The sequence below is a fragment of the Myotis brandtii genome, unplaced genomic scaffold (genome assembly GCF_000412655.1).
Source record: "Myotis brandtii unplaced genomic scaffold, ASM41265v1 scaffold709, whole genome shotgun sequence".
Lineage (NCBI taxonomy): Eukaryota > Metazoa > Chordata > Mammalia > Chiroptera > Vespertilionidae > Myotis > Myotis brandtii.
In genome coordinates, this window is record NW_005370782.1 from 998928 (window position 1) to 1017805 (window position 18878).

Genomic DNA, 18878 nt, shown 5'->3' on the forward strand with positions numbered 1-18878 from the left:
CAATCTGCAACAATAAACTTCCTTTAAGGAAACTCTTATGTACCCCTGCCAGATTAAGAGATGAAAAACTTAATCTCGCTATTTTGCTTAGGCTGTAATTTTTCTTTCTCCTCTTAAGGTCTTTCAAAGAGCTATACTACATAAGATGATTTTTAAAATAATTTTTGATACCACCAATATAGTCACATAGTTAAGGAAGGTAAAGAACCAAGACAAACAGTATAAAAGAATCTAGCTATGGAGTAAAAGATTTGGGTCTTTGTGGCCAAAACAAATTGCTAATGTATTTGATATACATAATTGGCACATGAACTTAAATTGATCCAATTGATCAGAAATCAGGTACTTTTATACCAGCATCAGATTGTAATACCACTTGCTAGCTCTTCTTTCTTGTTTTCTACTCCTGGTCTTGGCTCATCTCTCAATCTCTGGATTGTGTTTCAAGCCTGAATCCCAGGAACTTGTCATTGTTTATCTCTAAAACCTGTTTACCCTCCGGACCTGCCAAACTTCTCCTTCCAACAAGTATCTTCTGCCTTGAAGCGCCCACTGCCTACACCTGCAATATCCAGCAGTGTCTAGTATCTGCCTTAACTAGACACCTTGAATTTACTCTGAAGGGGCTGTCCCAACTTCAGAGCTGAGTTCTTGTGACAGCAGCATCACGGCCCAAATTCTTCCCATGCCTAACCCTGCTTCCTTTTCTTCCCTCCACCTTCCCTTGGGTTTAATCCCAAGACCATGTCCTAAAAAACATCCTGCATGCTCATTTCCATCTTAGAGTCTACTTCACTGGGTAAACAATCTGCAACAATAAACTTCCAGCAGTGTCTAGTATCTGCCTTAACTAGACACCTTCTCCTGCTCAACTATATTTCTTCTTCTTTTCTATTTTTTGGGGATGGACCACAAAAAAATCTATATTTTTATATTGGGGAGAGGGAGTAGAAAAGAAAGCAGCCCCTATACTGGGCCCTACTCAGTGGCAGCTTCTTGTTCCATAGGGTTAAGGAAGACTTTGAGGAAATAAAAGTTGTTTGGAAAAATCCAGGTGTAGTTGCTTTATATGCTGTGATGGGTAGAAGGGATGAAGTGAAGTGTGAAGGCCCCTCACACCCTCCATCTTGCCTCAGACTCTGTCCTGGAGCCCTAGAAAAGAGGGAAAGACCGGAGGTAAGGAAAATGCTGTTTTACTCGGAGGAATCCTCCGGGAATCAACTCCCATCCACCCTCTCTCCCCTTTACATTGCGACCCACACTTAAGGTTGGTCTCCAAGCCCTCCCCCCCACCCCTTTCTTCTCTATGACTTGGGTCTATAGCCGCCAACCCCTAGCTCAGTGTCTCTTGCCCCAGAACATGGAAATAGAATTCTATATCTTTACAATCCCTCACTCACAAAAAAAAAAACAAAAAAAAACCTGCCTAAGTAAGTCTAAATAATCTTGGAAAAGTGAGGACTGTTTAAGTGAAGAAGAGCTCAAATCCTCATTCGTGGATGGCATCCTCAGTACCCTCATTCCTACCTGGCAGTGCCAGCTTGTACCCATACCCCCAACTTGGGCATCTGGGGACTAGGAAACGCACCCCAGGGGTCAGCTGAAGCGGGAGGGAGTGCGGACAAGGGGCCCAGTGCTGGCGCTGCATGCTTGGCCCCACGCTTTCTGATGGGAAGTTTCGAACCCCGCAGGCCCTGGCACGGCCTCGCCACTCCCGGGCTGGGCGCTACAGCCCCAGACCGTTACCTGGGGCGGAGAAAGCGCCACTTTCATTCCTGCTTCTTGGGATTGTTGACGGCCATGGCCACGTAGTGATAGAGAACGACAAGCAGGAAGAGCGACACGCCCAGCATGTTGGCAAAGATGGCCAGCTGCACTTCGGTAATCATCCTGACCAGCTGTGCTCGGCTCCCAACTATATTTCTTCTTAATTATAATACAGAGGAGTCACAGCTTACTCCCAGGGGAGGTGCTGACATAAAACCATGCGGCAAAAAAATATCACCAATAGTATCCTTGAAAATCCAATAAGAACAGAACACACACGCACACACAGACATCTTAAGAAATGCATCACTGCTGTTTATAATTCCAGCATTTGCACAATCTCTCTGAAATCTCTGAAATGAAGGCTTTCGTTTAAGAGGACACATTGTACCCTTAAAACAGTAGAGTAGGTCCTCGGGTTACGTTGGAGATCCGTTCCTACAGTGTGACTTAATGCAATTTTCGCCGTAAGTCAGAACCCACCTACATAATCACCTACGTCACTCACATGGAGCACATACACAGCAGTAATGAAGTGAAAAGGAGAAGGAGAAGGAGAAGGAGAAGGAGAAGGAGAAGGAGAAGGAGAAGGAGAAGGAGAAGAGAAGGGGAGAAAGAGGAGAGAGGAAGAGAAAGAAAAAGAGGAGGAGAAGAAAAATGTGTGTGGTAAAAGCTAATAGATGTTGGTCTTCATTGAGTACTTACTATGATCAAAGTACCATGCAAAGCTCTTTATGTGAATTACTAGAGGCCCGGTGCACAAAATTTGTGCACTGGGGGGTGGGTGTCCCTCAGCCCAGACTGCACCCTCTCCAATCTGGGACCCCTCGGGGGATGTCCCTCTCACAATCCGGGACTGCTGGCTCCCAAGTGCTCGCCTGTCTGCCTGCCTGATTGCACCTAACTGCTTCTGCCTCCCAGCCTGATCACCCCCTAATCACTCCCTGCCAGCCTGATCGATGTCTAACTGCTCCCCTGCTGGCCCAATCACCCCCAACTGCCCTCCCCTGCTGCCCTGGTTGCCCCCAACTTCCCTCCCCTACTGGCCTGGTCACCCCTAACTGCCCTCCCCTGAAGGCCTGGCCCCCCCCAACTGCCCTCCCCTGCTGGCCTGGTCGCCCCCAGCTGCCCTCCCCTGCCAGCCATCTTGTGGCGGCCAACATTTGACCACATGGGGGCAGCCATCTTTGACCACATGGGGGCAGCCATTTTGTGCAAGGGCATGATGGTCAATTTACATATTACCTCATTATTATATAGGATGGGAGATGGCGACGTAACCACGAAACAACATACATTGAGTCTGACTTACATCGAGTCTGATGTACCCCAAGGACTGTCTTTACTGTATTTAAATACTAATGCCCCACTAAGCTTGGCAAGATGCTTACACTACAAGGATAAGACTTCACACCCTCTGAGGGAAAGGCCATTCCTGACATAAGGAAAATTTATGTGTGATCACCTGCACAAGGTAAATGATTATTTTTTCCTTTTGTTTTTACTTTGTTGGTTCATTTGTTTTGGTCATTATAGATATTTGATTGCTTGTAAATTAAGTGCATTCATGCAATGTGACCCAATGGGTTTGACATGTATAGGATAACCATGAGATCAGCTCACCCTCGCCTCTGTCAGGATCTCACCTGTGCAAATGCAGCATCTTGCTGACACCCTGTCCCCAAACTTGTTTTACTTGTTTCAGATTGTTTCAATTTACATATTCAACTCTTCCAGATTCTTTTGATTTACATATTCCCACCACTAATTTTTACCCATGTACATAATTTTACCCATGCCAATTTAATCTCAGCCTGTGACCAGAAAATCAATTTTGCTATTCTGTATGGGTATCAACCCCCAAAGGGGCCCATTCATTTAGCTATTTGGATTATTATACAGAATAGAAAAATAAACACTGAATTCACATAAACACATTAGCTTTTTAAAAATCAGATCAGCCCTGTCAGTGAAGTCTCAAAAATTCATCTCTTGGTTCATTAATGGTATAAGCAAATCTATCCCTGTGGGCAGACTTTAAACATGAGAGAGATTAACACAGCTGCACTAATGCAATCATAATGTCAATAATTTATATTGTGAGGAATGGAATTAGTAAGCCACATTTTAATTATAGGGGTTCATTCTAACACACTATTTGCGTGATATTTTTAAAATTCATCCACTCAGTAATTAATCTGGGCAAGATTATTTTAATAAATTGTAATCAAATACATGATAATAGCATCCTTTCCTCTCAGTAATATATTTTTCCTATTTTCTTGAACATTTATAAAAATATCCCGGGGGTCAGATCTATTCATGACCTTTAAATTTACCAAGCTGTGTAAGTGTGTTTAAGTCACATTAGTTCAATATGTTACCAATGCAAGAACAAGTTATTCAATAAACGAGTGGATATCTGAAAGCATTACTCTGTGTTCATGAATTTCATGTTTGCTCCAAAGTGCAATAAATGGAGAGACAGAAAATAGCTTGAAAATTCAAAGCATGTGATAGAAAATAGCTTGAAAATTCAGGAGCATATTGGATGATCTTAAGAGTTAAACAGTTCTTAAGATGCAAAAACATGTTACATTTGTGAAAAATAAAATAAAACTAAAGTCTCTAATACTATTAAAGATTTGAAAAGAAGTGTTTTTTCTATTATTTTTTCTAACAGGCTTAAATTCTCTGCTGCCCATGTGCTTTTGTTTACAACAGTTCTAGTGGTAAATCTAGCTTAAAAGACACAAGACATACAAAAAAAAATAAAAATAAAGCTAGACCACCAACTGACATTAAGCAAAAGAATAAATTCAAAATGAATCAGAGACTTAAACATAAGCTATAAAACCATAAGAATCATAGAAGAAAACATAGGCAATAAAATCTCAGATATCTCATGTAGCAATATTTTTGCCAATATACCAGTATCTCCTGGGGCATGGAAAATAAAGGAAAAAATAAACAAATGTGACTACATCAAACCAAAAAGCTTCTGCACAGCAAAAGAAACCATCAACAAAACGAAAAGGGAACCCACTGTATGGGAGAAGATATTCTCCAATGATATATCAGATAAGGGGTTAATTTCCAAAATATTTAAAGAACTTATGCAACTCAACACCAGGAAGACAAACAATCCAATTAAAATATGGGCAAAGGACCTGAATAGACACTTCACCAAAGAGTACATACAAGTGGCCAGCAAACACATGAAAAAATGCTCAGTGTAACTAATCATCAGAGAGATGCAAATTAAAATGACAATGAGGTATCACCTCACACATGCCAAAATGGCTACCATCAATAAATCAACAACAAGTGCTAGCAAGGATGTGGAGAAAAGGGAACCCTCGTGCACTGCTGGTACAAATGCAGATTCATGCAGCCACTGTAGAAAACAGTATGGAGTTTCTTCAAAAAATTAAAAATGGAACTGTCGTTTGACACAGCAATCCCAATTCTGAGAATATATCCTAAGAATCCTGAAACACCAATCAGAAAGAATATTTGCACCTCTATGTTCATAGCAGCATTATTTACAATAGCCAAGAACTGGAAATAGCTCAAGTGCCCATCAGATGAGTGGATAGAAAAGCTCTGGCAAATTTACACCATGGAATACTATGCAGCTGTAAAAATACCCTTTGAGACAGCATGAAGGGACCTGGAGAGTATTGTGCTAAGTGAAATAAGCCAGTCAGAGAAAGACAAACACCCTCTGATCTCACTTATACGTAAAATCTAATGAACAAAATAAACTGACCAACAAAATATGAGCAGAGGCATGAATACATGGAACAAACTGACAGATCTCAGAAGGGAGGGGATGGGGGAAATGGAAAGAGATTGGCCAAAGAACATATATGCATATACGCATAGCCCATGGGATAGACCATAATGTGAAGGGTGGGGTGAGAAAATGGGGGATATCGGTAATAGTATCAACAAAATAATAATAATAATATGAGAGAAAAAAGGACACTAGACTTTCAATCCAATGACATAATTGAAATTATCCTGGTTCTCCAGCAAGTTGGATATTTAAGGAGGAACACTTGTAAGTCTTACAGATCACTGGACTGCTGTGTTACTTTTTTTTTAATCTTATATTTGTACTGGCCATTGCAAAGTATTTCCACATGCATTAACCTATCTGATCGTTTGAAGACAAAATAATTACGATAGGTGTTACTATCTCTATTTAATAGTTGAAGAAACTAATATTGGAGAAGTTTGAACTCCAGGTCACACAGCTTTCATGTTGGAGCATTTGCAGCGCCATCTTCAGCTTTGATAACATCTCATCTTTGCTGCAGTTAAAGTGAAGAGAACATGCTCTGTTTACATTTGCAACACAGGGGCATAGAGCAGCGCCAAAGACCCTGCAATTTGATGTATGTTTTGTGAGTGAGTGATTGGAGAGATGGCCAAGTGCCTGGGTGACTGGTGGGCCCCATACGTGAGGGATGACACAGCCACTCCTTGGCAGGCACTGAATGCTCTTGGCAGTGGCACTATGTCTAGAGCTCTGAGAAACTTTAGCTAATAAAGAAGATGTGAGATAGATAGATATTGATATATAGATAGATAGATATAGATATAGAGACATAGACATATAGATATAAATGTATACAGAGATATACAGGGTTGGGCAAAAGTAGGTTTACAGTTGCTTATATGGAAAATAATACAATTAATAAATAATAATGCAGGAATAAACTGTTTCAGATACTCACAACTGTAAACCTACTTTTGCCACCCTGAATATAAAAATACACAATCACAAATAATAAAAAAAGAATGAAATCTTGCCATTTGTGACAACATGGATGGCCCTATAGGGTACTATGCTAAGTGAAATAAGCCAGACAGAGAATGACAAATACTGTATTTCACTTATATATGGAATCTTAAAAAAAAAAACACCAAAAAAACAAATGAATAAACAAAACAAAATAGAAACAGACTGAACTCACATAGATTCTGATTTAGTTATTCAGGCAAGGCCATAGTATAAATATTTTTTTATAGACACCCTCGAGTGATTCTAATGTACAGTCAAATGCTAACAACCACTGACTTAAGACACTTTCTATGGAACTCACATAGATTCTGACTTAGTTATTCAGGCAAGGCCATAGTACAAATATTTTTTATAGACACCCTTGAGTGATTCTAATGTACAGTCAAATGCTAACAACCACTGACAAGACACTTTCTATCTCAGTGTTTCTCAAACTTGTTTGATATAAATAAGATACTTTTTAAAAAACACTACAAAAGGCACTGTCAAGAAAATAAAAAACAAGCCATAGACTGGGAGGTAAATTTGCAAAAGGCATATCTGATAAACAACTATTATCCAAAATATACCCCCAAAAAAACCCTCTTTAAAACTGAACAATAAGAAAACAAACAACCCGATTTAAAAATGGGCCAAAGACCTTAACAGACACCTTACCAAAGCAGGTATACAGATAGCAAGTAAGCATATGAAAAGTCCCACATAACATGTCATCAGGACAATGCAAACTAAAACAACAAGATACTACCACACACCTCGTAGAATGGCCAATATCCAGAACTCTGTAAAAACCAAATGCTGATGAGAATGTGGAACAACAGGAACTTTCATTCATTGTTGGTGGGAATGCAAAATGGTACAGCCACTTTGTAGGATCATTTGGAAGTTTATTATAAAGCTAAACATAGTCTGATCCAGGAGTTACACTCCGTGGTATTTACCCCAAGTAGCTGAAACTTACATCCAACAAAAACCTGCACACAAATGTTTATAGCAGCTTTGTCCATAATTGCCAAAAGTTGGAAGCAACCAAGACATTCTTCAGTAAGTGAATGGATAAGTAAACAGTGGTACAGCCAGTGGTACAATGCAATATTATTCAGGGCTAAAAAATAAATTAGTTCTCAAGCCATGTAAAGACATGGAGGAACTTTGAAATCATATTGCTAAGTTAAAGATGCCAATCTGAAAAGCTACATACCATTTGATTCCAACTACATAACGTTCTGGAAAAAACAAAACTATGGAGACAGATAAGTAGGTGAAGTACAGAGGAATTTCAGAGCAGTGAAACTACTCTGTATGATACTATAGTAATAGATACATGTCATTATACATTTGTCAAAACCCATAGAATGTACAACACCCAGAGTAAACCCTAATGTAAACTATGGACTTTGGGTAGTTATGAATTATTAATGTAAGTTCATCAGTTGTAACAAATTTGGCATTCCAGTAGGGGATGTTGCCAATGGGGGAGGCTGTGTGTTTGTTGGGGCAGGGAGAATATGGGAAATCTGTACCTTCTACAAAGTGGATGATAAAGGAAAAAGGAAATAAACACACATTGGGGTCTTTGAATCTCCCATCTCATCATCTGACCACATACATTACATCACCCACTTTTTAAAATTTACCTGCAAAATATCTTTGAAATACTTCTACTTACCTCATGGCCCCTCGTCGCCACTCTAGTCTAAGCTCCTAACATCAAGCCTCAGCACTATTGCAGTAGGCTCCGTGGAGTTTTTGGCTAACACCCCATGAAAGCCATTGGAACATCAATCTGATCATGTCACTCAAAACTTAAAATATTTCCCAGAGCTTTTACAATAAACACAAACCTTTATCACAGCCTCACACCCTTTGTGGTCTGGCTCCCACCTTCTTTTCCAGCTTTATTTCATGCTTACACCCCCTCCCCCTTTACTCCCTCTCATCTGCCCATAACAGCCCTCTCAGTCTTTCCATGCTGGCTAAGTGCCCTCTCGCCACGGGCCATTTGCAGATGCAAAATCCTCTAACTGGAATGCTCCTCTACGCAGACTGTATTTAGGTAATTGCTATGCTTTCTTCACAGGCATTCAGGCAACTGCCACATTCTAGCATTTCTCTAATTAGGCCAAATCTCTCAACTTCAGGCTTTCTTTAGTACCCTGCACATCTTCTAGAATTTACCATAATTGCAACAGTGCATTTATGTGTGACTTCATTATTGTTTCCCCATCTTCCCAACACCCATCTGACAATGAATGTAGAGGGGACATTAGTTTCTCTTTCCAAGATCAGATTACCTGGGTTCAAACCCTAATTTACTGGGTTGGTGACTTTGGGCAAGTGATTTGTCCTTCCATTCCTCAGTTTCCTGGTTGCTAAATAAGGCTCATACTAGTACCTTCCTCACTGGGTTGGCTTATTAAATGTATAGGTAGAATTTTTAGTATAGGGCTTGTTAAATATTAACGGTATTATTACATTGTTACTATCTTTCACATTGCTTAGCATCATACCTCCTAGTGCTTGACAGAATAGTGGCCCCTAATCCCAGGAACCTGTGAGTATGCTACCTTATATGGCAGAAGTGACTTTGCAGATGTGATCGAGGTTGCAGACTTCCATTTAGCGAGATTATTTTGCAATGTCCAGGTGGGCCCAACCTAATCACCAGTCATTAAAAGCAGAGGAGGAAATCATATGGCGGAAAGAGAGAGATTCAAAGCGTAAAAGGGACTCAATCTGCCATTTCTGGCTTTGAAGATGGAGGAAGGGGATGACCCAAGGAATGCTGGTGGGGACCACCTCCAGATGATGCCCAGCAAGGAAATGGGATCTTAGTCCTACGATGGCAAGGATTCCACCCACAACCCAAAGGAACAGGAAATGAAGTCCCTCCTAGCACCTCCAGAAAGGCAAGCAACCTGCTGACGTCTTGATTTTAGCCCAAGGGACCATACCAGTCTTCCGACCTTCAGAACTGTAGGACCATGTTTCTGTTGTCTGAAGCCACCAAGTCTGTGCTGATTTGTTATGACAAAAATAGAAAATGAATACACAGGCATATTATTGATATGTGATAATCAAAGAAAAAGAAACAATTCTTATTTGTGCTGGAATACTGACTGGAAACAAAGTATTTTATGTTATTTCATTCAATTATCACAGATAATGTGTGAATTTGATGTTAATTTTTCCATTTTTGAGAATAGGTAACTAAGGTTGAAAGTAATTTGTTAAAGGTCGCCAAGATTTTCTCCTGACTTATCTGACTCCATAGCTGAACTTGTCCTCTACCACACTGTATCTCTTTCCTGACTTATCTGAACTTATCCATAGCTGAACTTGTCCTCTACCACACTGTATCTCTATTCATCAAAAGTATTAATTTTATTCATATACAACTTGTATTTACAAATCATTTTGTATCTACATTATCTCCTCGGTGCATCTTCTGGGAAATCTAAAATCTTTCAGCTTTGCAGTATGAAGAAAAATGTATTCTATAAAAATAATATGTGATGCAAGATAAAAATAACTTAAGTAACAACAATAACTAAAATTCATGAAACATATACTATGTGACTAATACTGTTCTAAACGTTTTATTTGTGTTAATTCATTTAGTCCAGATGTCAGTATGATGACAATTACTCCAATTAATTTCTCATTATTTGTTGCTTAAGAAAGATTTTTTTAGATTTATATAGCCATGTTAAGCTAAACCTTTGATATTATTAATTATGGCAGAAGAATTCATCAAATATTTATATTGTTATTATATTTCTCAGCTCAGCAACTTAAAATACATAATAAAAAGTTAATAAACTTTTCCATATCCTGTTTTTCTTTTTGAGAATTATGGTTAAAAAACCACATTGTATTTGAATAATAAAATATGTTTAGATGACAACAGATGCCTGAGGAAGAGATGTCCCCCAGGTGTAAGACTCCCTGGAGAGACATTTAATTTGTAAATGTTTAATCACAGTTTAAGGCATTAATTGGCATAGCCAAGAATTCTTTCAGGCAAAATATTTTTATTACTTTGGACTTAGATATTAAAATGGAAAATAAGTAGAATAGAAATTGAATACATAATTTTGTTGTTATGCATTTAAAAATATAGCAAATTATAAAAGTTATTTGAATATTCTCATATTGCTGTCATTTGACTTTGGTATTTCTAAAATGTTATTGACAAATTTGGAGTAACTTTTGTCAAAAAATTTGAGACAGGTCGTTTCCAGATGCATAAACACAGATAACCAGCCTAAAAATCTGCCTATCACATTTACAGTGGAGACCAGAGTTACCAACATTAACTATCAACAAAGAGTGCTTCACCTAAAATATAGGGTGTCCCAAAATTCACGCAAGATTTGAATTTTGCGTGAGCATTAACAACAACAACAGCAAAAAATAAAAGCCTAATTTTACTTGGTTTATTGAATCAGATCCTAATATCTGTTGCCCTTTGATTTCAATCCCTTCTTCTTGATAAGCATTACCAAGTACCAATTATGGCCCAGGAGCAGGGACAATGAAGACCAATGAAGACCACGGCTTTGCGTATGTGCCAGCAAAGCCGTGGAGGCCATTTACCCGATGTGCTATTCCATATATAACCCTATACTGTATACTTTATGAGTCAATAAAAAATTTACAATTTTTAATTATAAACCTGTGTTTTCTATCAAAATTACTTCTTGCGTGACTTTTGGGACACCCTATATTTTCTACCAATATTCTCTCTTCCAGTCAACTTCTCTCCTTTTCCACACCTATCATTTTCTCTGTGTTTCCTTTGCCTAACCTGACTGCCATCCTTTTCTCTACTTGACAAATTGTAGCTCAGTGTTTTTGATCGAACGTGAATGCTACATCTTAGGTGAAGATGTCAGGCACTTACCACAATTATCTGTTTACTAGAGGCCCAGTGCACAAAATTCATGTACTGGGGGGTGGGGTCCCTCAGCCCGGCCTGCACCCTCTCCAATCCGGGACCCCTCAGGGGATGTCCAACTGCCTCTCGCAATCCAGGACCACTGGCTCCTAACTGATCACCCCTAACCCCTCTGTCTGCTGCCTGATCACCCCTAACCACCTCTGCCTGCATGATCACCCCTAACCCCTCTGTCTGCTACCTGATCACCCCTAACCACCTCTGCCTGCCTGCCTAATCACCCCTAACTGCTCCCCTATTGGCCTAATCACCCCTAACCACCTCTGCCTTGCCCCATACCCAGGACCCAGGATTCCCTCCTCTGGCTGGCCACAGGCACCCAAGACCCGAGCCAGCTTTGCCCGGGCCGGCCGCAGCCACGGGGGACTGTGGGTGGGCGGCTTTGCCTGGGCCACAGCTGCAGGTGCCAGGGACCATGGGGCGTGTGGATTGTCCCTCTCCCGGGCTGCAGTCCCAGCCGCTGGCACCTGGGACCATGGGGCGAGTGGCTTGTCCCTCTTCCAGGCTGCAGCCCCAGCCGCTGGTGCCCGGGGCCGGGGGGGGGGTGACTATTTGTGAAATGAATAAATGAAAACAATAGTAGGGAGTCAAACAATATCATTTTCTCTTTATCTCCTTGTTGTGTAAAGGAGATTTTTTTCTGTAGGGTTTAAAGGCTTAACTGTTTCAAGTTTTTTGTAGTTAAATTCAAAAATATTTAGCTTGGTTTTAACATGAGAATATAAAAAATAATAAATATACAAAACAGAACAAACAAAATTACAATCAATGCCCTCAAGGAAGTTATGATCCTTTAGGAGTTATAAGGGTCACAATATAATAACTGGAGAAGACTAGAAAATGGTATTTAATGAAAAGTTACATATTTTAAAACAATATAAATGCAAAAGTACAGGTGTCAGTCAGCTCTAGGATTCTGTAATATTCAGAGTCTCAGTTGTCTGCCTTTTTATTATAGACCCATCTCCTTTGCAAAATGGTTCTAACATTTTCCAGAATTGGTTTGTCCAGTTACAATTTCCCAAGAAAATGTTTAAGAATTAAGTCTCCTAAAGAAACCAAAATGTCATTTTATGGGCAGTGACTCTTCACTCCTTGGAATAATCATTATCATCCAGTTGACATCTTTATTAAATTGCATTATTTATGACTTTATAAATGCTTCCTGCTATTCCAAATGGCTTTGAGTTACCTTCACCAATAAATCATGCCTGTACCCGGAAATTCTCTGCAGGTGTTTATTAATGGTAAGCCATATGGCAAAGGACTAAAAATTCAGGTAATCTTGGAAGACCTGTTTTTCTAAAGCTTTGAGAGATTCACTGTATTGGTTTCTAAGATTCCTTCCAGATCTACGTTTTTTGTGATTAGATACACACACACACACACACACACACACACACACACACACACACACAGATATGTCTTCGTAAATCACCAAATTTGGTTTAATAATATTTCTTAAATTGCTATCTCAATGACCAATATACATATGATCATCTACTTCTAAAATACTTGAATTCTTTATATTAACTACATAATTCTGGCATATAGTAAGTGCTTAGTAAATGTTAACTCCTTAATTTAATCAAAAGTATCAAATGTTCCAAAATGCAAATCTTTATGAGAGTGTATGTTGCTTAGAACACAGATGATACTCTTTCCTTCCATGGACCACTGAAGTAAAGTGCTGTAAGGTATAAACAAATTTTTCACCAGATATAAAATGGTCTGGGCTACTACAACATAATCTATGTCACTTTCCAGTAATTCTAATTGTACCAATCCTGAAGTACTTAGAGATCCCTAATGTGTCATACCTTCAAGTCTTTAGAAAATATTTCTTTGATAAAAACTTTACCTCCCCATCCTGTCTTGCCTATAGAACTCCTACAAGTCTTTCAAGAGCCAACCCTGTTACTTCCTCCTCGGTGAAACCCCCCTTATCACCTAAAAAGCAGAACTGCTCACTTTTTTTATTCCACCAAAACACTGGAATTACTGTAACTCTATTTCACAGTTATTTGTTCACATGTCACTCTCCCTGGTTAAGCCACAAGCTTTTTGAAGGTAGATACTAATTCTTATTTATCTCTGCACTGCTGACACATAGCATAGAGTCCGACATCAAATAAGAAATAAGGAAATATTGAATTAATGGCTGAGCAAAATATAGTGCATTATAAAATGACTCATCATTACACAGATTAAATCTGTTTGGGGGAAGCTGTATGGCACTATGATAAAAATCATTAGTCAGTTGTACCATTTAAGAATAGGTTCAATTTTACAGGATATGAAAAAAAACCACTAAATAACAGTGGTTTAAACAAGTTAGAAGTGTTTCTCTCTCTTACCATAGAAGTCCCAAGTTAGGCAGTCAAGTCTCCATACAGCCGTTCTACCGTTGTTGTCATCAGGACTACAGCTTCTTCAAGCTCTCAACTTCTTCAGACTCTCAGCTATATCATCCCTATGATGTGACTCTTGTCTTTATGGTTTAAAACGGAATTAATGCTCCAACCATCACTTTGATGTTTTAGCATATTTCAGAAATAGAATGGATGAGGGGAAGGAAAAGTGAACCTCCCTTAAGATGACATCTTGGAAATACTACATATCACTTTAGCTTATTTAGAATTTAGTCAGATGAGCACATATCCTAAGGTGTTTATCACTCTGGGTCCTATCACCAAAGATAAATCAGTGAATCCATATTAGGAACATTTGGCAATCTACCTCCAAAACTAATCAGATACCAACTCAATCACTTCTCTGCTTTTTAGTTTATTACCCATGAAGAGGTTGGACCAGGAGTTCTCTAAGTACCCTTGCAATTCTTTCCTATTTCATTATTATCATGAAAATAAATAGAGTTTTGGGTGGTTAAAAAGCAAAGTTTAATACATTTAGCCTATCACTTTGTAATTATTTAAATGCCAAAAAAAATGTATTTCAAAAGATTACACCATCAAAAGAATAAGAAAATATGGAAATGAGTGAGGGTAAACCAGTATTTTAGAAAAAAATAAAAATAACCCTGTTACTTCCTCCTCGGTGAAACCCCCCTTATCACCTAAAAAGCAGAACTGCTCACTTTTTCTATTCCACCAAAACACTTGAATTACTGTAACTCTATTTCACAGTTATTTGTTCACATGTCACTCTCCCTGGTTAAGCCACAAGCTTTTTGAAGGTAGATACTAATTCTTATTTATCTCTGCACTGCTGACACATAGCATAGAGTCCGACATCAAATAAGAAATAAGGAAATATTGAATTAATGGCTGAGCAAAATATAGTGCATTATAAAATGACTCATCATTTCAAAGATTAAATCTGTTTTGGGGAAGCTGTATGGCACTATGATAAAAATTATTAGGCAGATATACCATTTAAGAATAGGTTCAATTTTTCAGGATATGGAAAGAAAACACTAAATAACAAGTTAGAAGTGTTTCTCTCTCTTACAATAGAAGTATCGAGTTAGGCAGTCAAGTCTCAATACAGCCGTTCTATCATCATTGTCATCAGGACTACAGCTTCTTCAAGCTCTCAACTTCTTCAGACTCTCGGCTATATCATCCTTATGATGTGACTCTTGTCTTTATAGTTTAAAACGGAATTAATACTCCAACCATCACTTTGATGTTTTAGCATATTTCAGAAATAGAATGGATGAGGAGAAGGAAAAGTGAACCTCCCTTACGATGACATCTTGGAAATACTACATATCACTTTAGTTTACTTAGAACTTAGTCAGATGAGCACATATTCTAAGGTGTTTATCACTCTGGGTTCTATCCATACTAGGAACATTTGGCAATCTACCTCCAAAACTAATCAGATACCAACTCAATCACTTCTCTGCTTTTTAGTTTATTACCCATGAAGAGGTTGGACCAGGAGTTCTCTAAGTACCCTTGCAATTCTTTCCTATTTAATTATTATCATGAAAATAAGTAGAGTTTTGGGTGGTTAAAAAACAAGTTTGATATATTTAGCTTATCACTTTGTAATTATTTAAATGCCAAAAAATGTATTTCAAAGGGTTACACCATCAAAGGAAGAAGAAATTATGGAAATGAGTGAGGGTAAACTAGTATTTTAGAAATATATATATATTTAAAATCCTTTAAAGACAACTTTGTAATGTTAAAGATATGTCTAAGCCAGTGTTAATAGCAATGAGTATTTTGCAGGTAAACATCCTCATTATTTCCCCAAGACCCCCAAATTAAAATAACATTGTTGATATAGACCATGGAGGTTTCCTCAATCCTGTACTATACATAAATAAAAATAACTTTAGACATTTCTTATGTTTATTGATCTGTAACATATTAAAATAGTCTGCTTGTGAAAGAAACAAATGTAGCTTTAGAGCAAGCCCCTCAGAATTTCTGCCACCCCACCACTGCCACTGCCCCTGCCACTACTCTTGATGGCCAAAAGCTTTCTCCCCATAGAAATCCTGGAAACACCACTGGTATAGACTTGAGGAGTGAGAAACTCATAGGCTTTACCCACAGTAATTCATTACATAACAAAGCATTTTTTAGCTGTCATATATTTAAGGTTCCTAGTAATGCTTTAATCATAGTCACCTGTAACCGATTCGGGTTGTTTTCCTGAGCAGAATTGCAAGGGTGATTTCTTTCCTAGGTCCTTGTCCAGATGGATTGGAAGAATGAAGCCGCAGACAAAAGGTGGTAGATGAAAGGGGTGGAAACTTATTGGAAGCAAATACAAACTCCCACGTATGGAGGGAGTCCCAAGGGGGTAACCCACAAGGCCACTTTTTCTAAGACTTATAAATGCTGTAGTTCTTTTTCTCTTCATCTCTCCTCTAATTGGATCCCTTCCCCACTTTACGATCCTATGCTCTTCCAATTGGTCACTCTTTTTGCAGAATATCAGCTTCAAAATCCAAAACCCACATGGTGCCCTCCTCTTCCTCTCCCCTTTATCTGGTAACATTTCTCCATCTCCTGTGAAAATCTGTTTTCCTCTTTCTTGCCACTTGTGGACATTTCTCTATCCTCTGTGAAAGTGTGTTTTCTCTTTCTGCCATACTCTGTGACTTGTCCTTATCTTCTGTGATTGTATGCCTTCCTCTCCCTTTATCCTGGGGCACTTTTTTATTCTCTGTGAATGTATGCCTTCTGGTGGCTCCAAGCCCTCGCCTATGCATTCCTCACCCATGGGCCCTCTTTATTCCTAAAACGCCTTAAACTTGCCTGTTTTATCCCTAAAATTCCTTTCATAGACACTTCCAAGCTGTTGCCAATCCAACATTGAAAGGACTCTTAATATCTCCAAATAGAAACACTGGTCAAAATCATCAATATGGGCATCTCTATGAAGCCACAGAAAGCAATCAGCCAAAAGAACAAGGCAGTGCCCACTTTGAGCTAATACTTTACATATGCTGCTGCCAATCTTCTGCAAAAAGTGAACCCATGTGAGACTTTAGTCTTGTTTTATCTACTTACCGGTTATCTTCATTCTACAGCAATCCAATCAAATCTTGAAATGTCTAAGGTCCTGTCACATGAACAGACATCAGAAAATTTTGAACTACTTTCATAATGAATATGCCTCCTTCCTCTGTCCTTGTAATTCTTGAGACTCTAGACTGTTTCTTTTTTTCATCATTCACCTTTGACTGGTTGTAAAAAATATAAAAATTCTATTCACTGATAAACCATTTTCTGGGGCAGCACTCAGATGGAAGAAGACACATTCCTTCCGTACAGTCAGTCACCAATTAACTGAGTCTCAGTGTCATGGTTCATGGGAACTGCAAGCCCATTATCATGAACATGCCCCCACGGGAGAGAGTGGTTATAAAATGACCCACTTCATGCCTCAGAAATAGTTTGTGCCTGTATTGGGGTAAAACACCCCAAGGGCCCAGTATTCTCTTTTGTGTTTTGACAGGATCTAAACCACCACCAAAAAAGGGGGGGAGGGGGGTGACAGTTTTGCATGTGATTCTAATGCTAATATAATGAAAAGTAAATAGAACAATTATACTTGCTTACTAAATGTCAAATTATAATGGAACCAATTGTCCCTGTTGTCCCTGGGAGCTTGTCACCAATGCATTCTCCTGGCATACAGGAACTTGTACCTCAGGCCACCTTCACCCAGTATTCTCTCTTTTCTAGTCAGAGAAAGTTCAATCACTACAACTTTTATTACCCACAAATTCTCATTCCAGACCACAGTTTTATCCAAAATACTTCATTCTGCATAGAAAATCATTCGCAAGGTTCCTAAAATCTTTTGGCTCAAATCAAAACCTTTAATTCATTATGTCCATTTTTGTACCTTTGTGTTCAGTACACAGGTAATACAAGCATACCTCGCTTTGCTTTATTGTGATCCACAGATGTTGCATTTTTATTTTTTTTTACAAATTGAAGGCAATACCCTCCACCAACAAAAAGATTATGATTCACTTTATTGCAATGTTTGCTTTATTGCAGTGGTCTGGAACCGAACCTGCAATATCTCTGAGTTATGCCTGTAAATAGATTACATCAAAGGTACTTTAAATGCATTGCCAAGTCCTGAAAACAAAATTTTCCAAAAGGCAAAAATAGCAAAGACCAAAAATCGGGAAGCTGAAATAAGTACAATAAGTGATCTCAGACACTAGGGATCTCTTGGAACAACACTGATGCTGGAACCTAGAGCTCTGGGGATTTGTCGCTTATAAGAAAACAAAACTAGATAAGAGTTTGCCAAAGTGTTTGCATATGCGGGGAGAAAGGTGATAAATTTGAGACGAGCACCTATAATCAAGACCCTGAAAGGGGCCACATCACTATGAGAGGGTAGAAAAAGTCCACCTGCCTATAGTAATAGGAAACCTGTTTATCTCTATGCATGGAAAGTAACAGCAATAATAATAGTCTCCCCTGAGGATTGTAAACATAAGCCCTCTCTCAAATGGACACGCAACCTAAATGTACATTATCTGCATAGAAGGGAATGTCTGGTCAAAACATAAAGTGGTCCTGAGAAGGTCTTAGAAGCTGTTAGAGAGAAAAGTCAGATTCCTACAGGAATTGCAATTAGATTAACTGCAAACCTCACAAGAGAAAAAATTGTACTGCACAAAGTTAAATAAAGAAAGAAGACTTTATTCAAGATTACTGCAGTTGGGGACACAGACCAGAATACAGTCTGAATTCAACTCTGTTGAAACAAAGGAGGGAGAGATTTTAGGAATGGGGGTGGGCTGGGAGGACTGTTGGCCATCTGTGACTGCTAACTGGCTTAACCCAAAGGAAAAGTAAGTTTTCTGGAATCCTCAGGCAATTATGC

General features: G+C 38.8%; 1 protein-coding gene across 1 annotated transcript; it reads right to left on the reverse strand.

Annotated features, from left to right (window-relative positions):
- Window positions 1-999: 999 nt before the first annotated feature.
- On the reverse strand, window positions 1000-1906 carry LOC102253160 (dolichyl-diphosphooligosaccharide--protein glycosyltransferase subunit 4-like). Its single transcript, XM_005882377.2, has 2 exons — window positions 1747-1906; window positions 1000-1152 (listed from the first exon to the last, which is right to left on the reverse strand). The coding sequence occupies exon 1, from the start codon at window positions 1887-1889 to the stop codon at window positions 1770-1772; it is 120 nt and encodes a 39-aa protein (XP_005882439.1). The 5' UTR covers window positions 1890-1906; the 3' UTR covers window positions 1000-1152; window positions 1747-1769.
- Window positions 1907-18878: the final 16972 nt, after the last annotated feature.

Coding starts and splice junctions, on each gene's coding strand:
- LOC102253160 (XM_005882377.2), bottom strand. CDS start 1,889: ATGATTACCGAAGTGCAGCTGGCCATCTTTGCCAACATGCTGGGCGTG.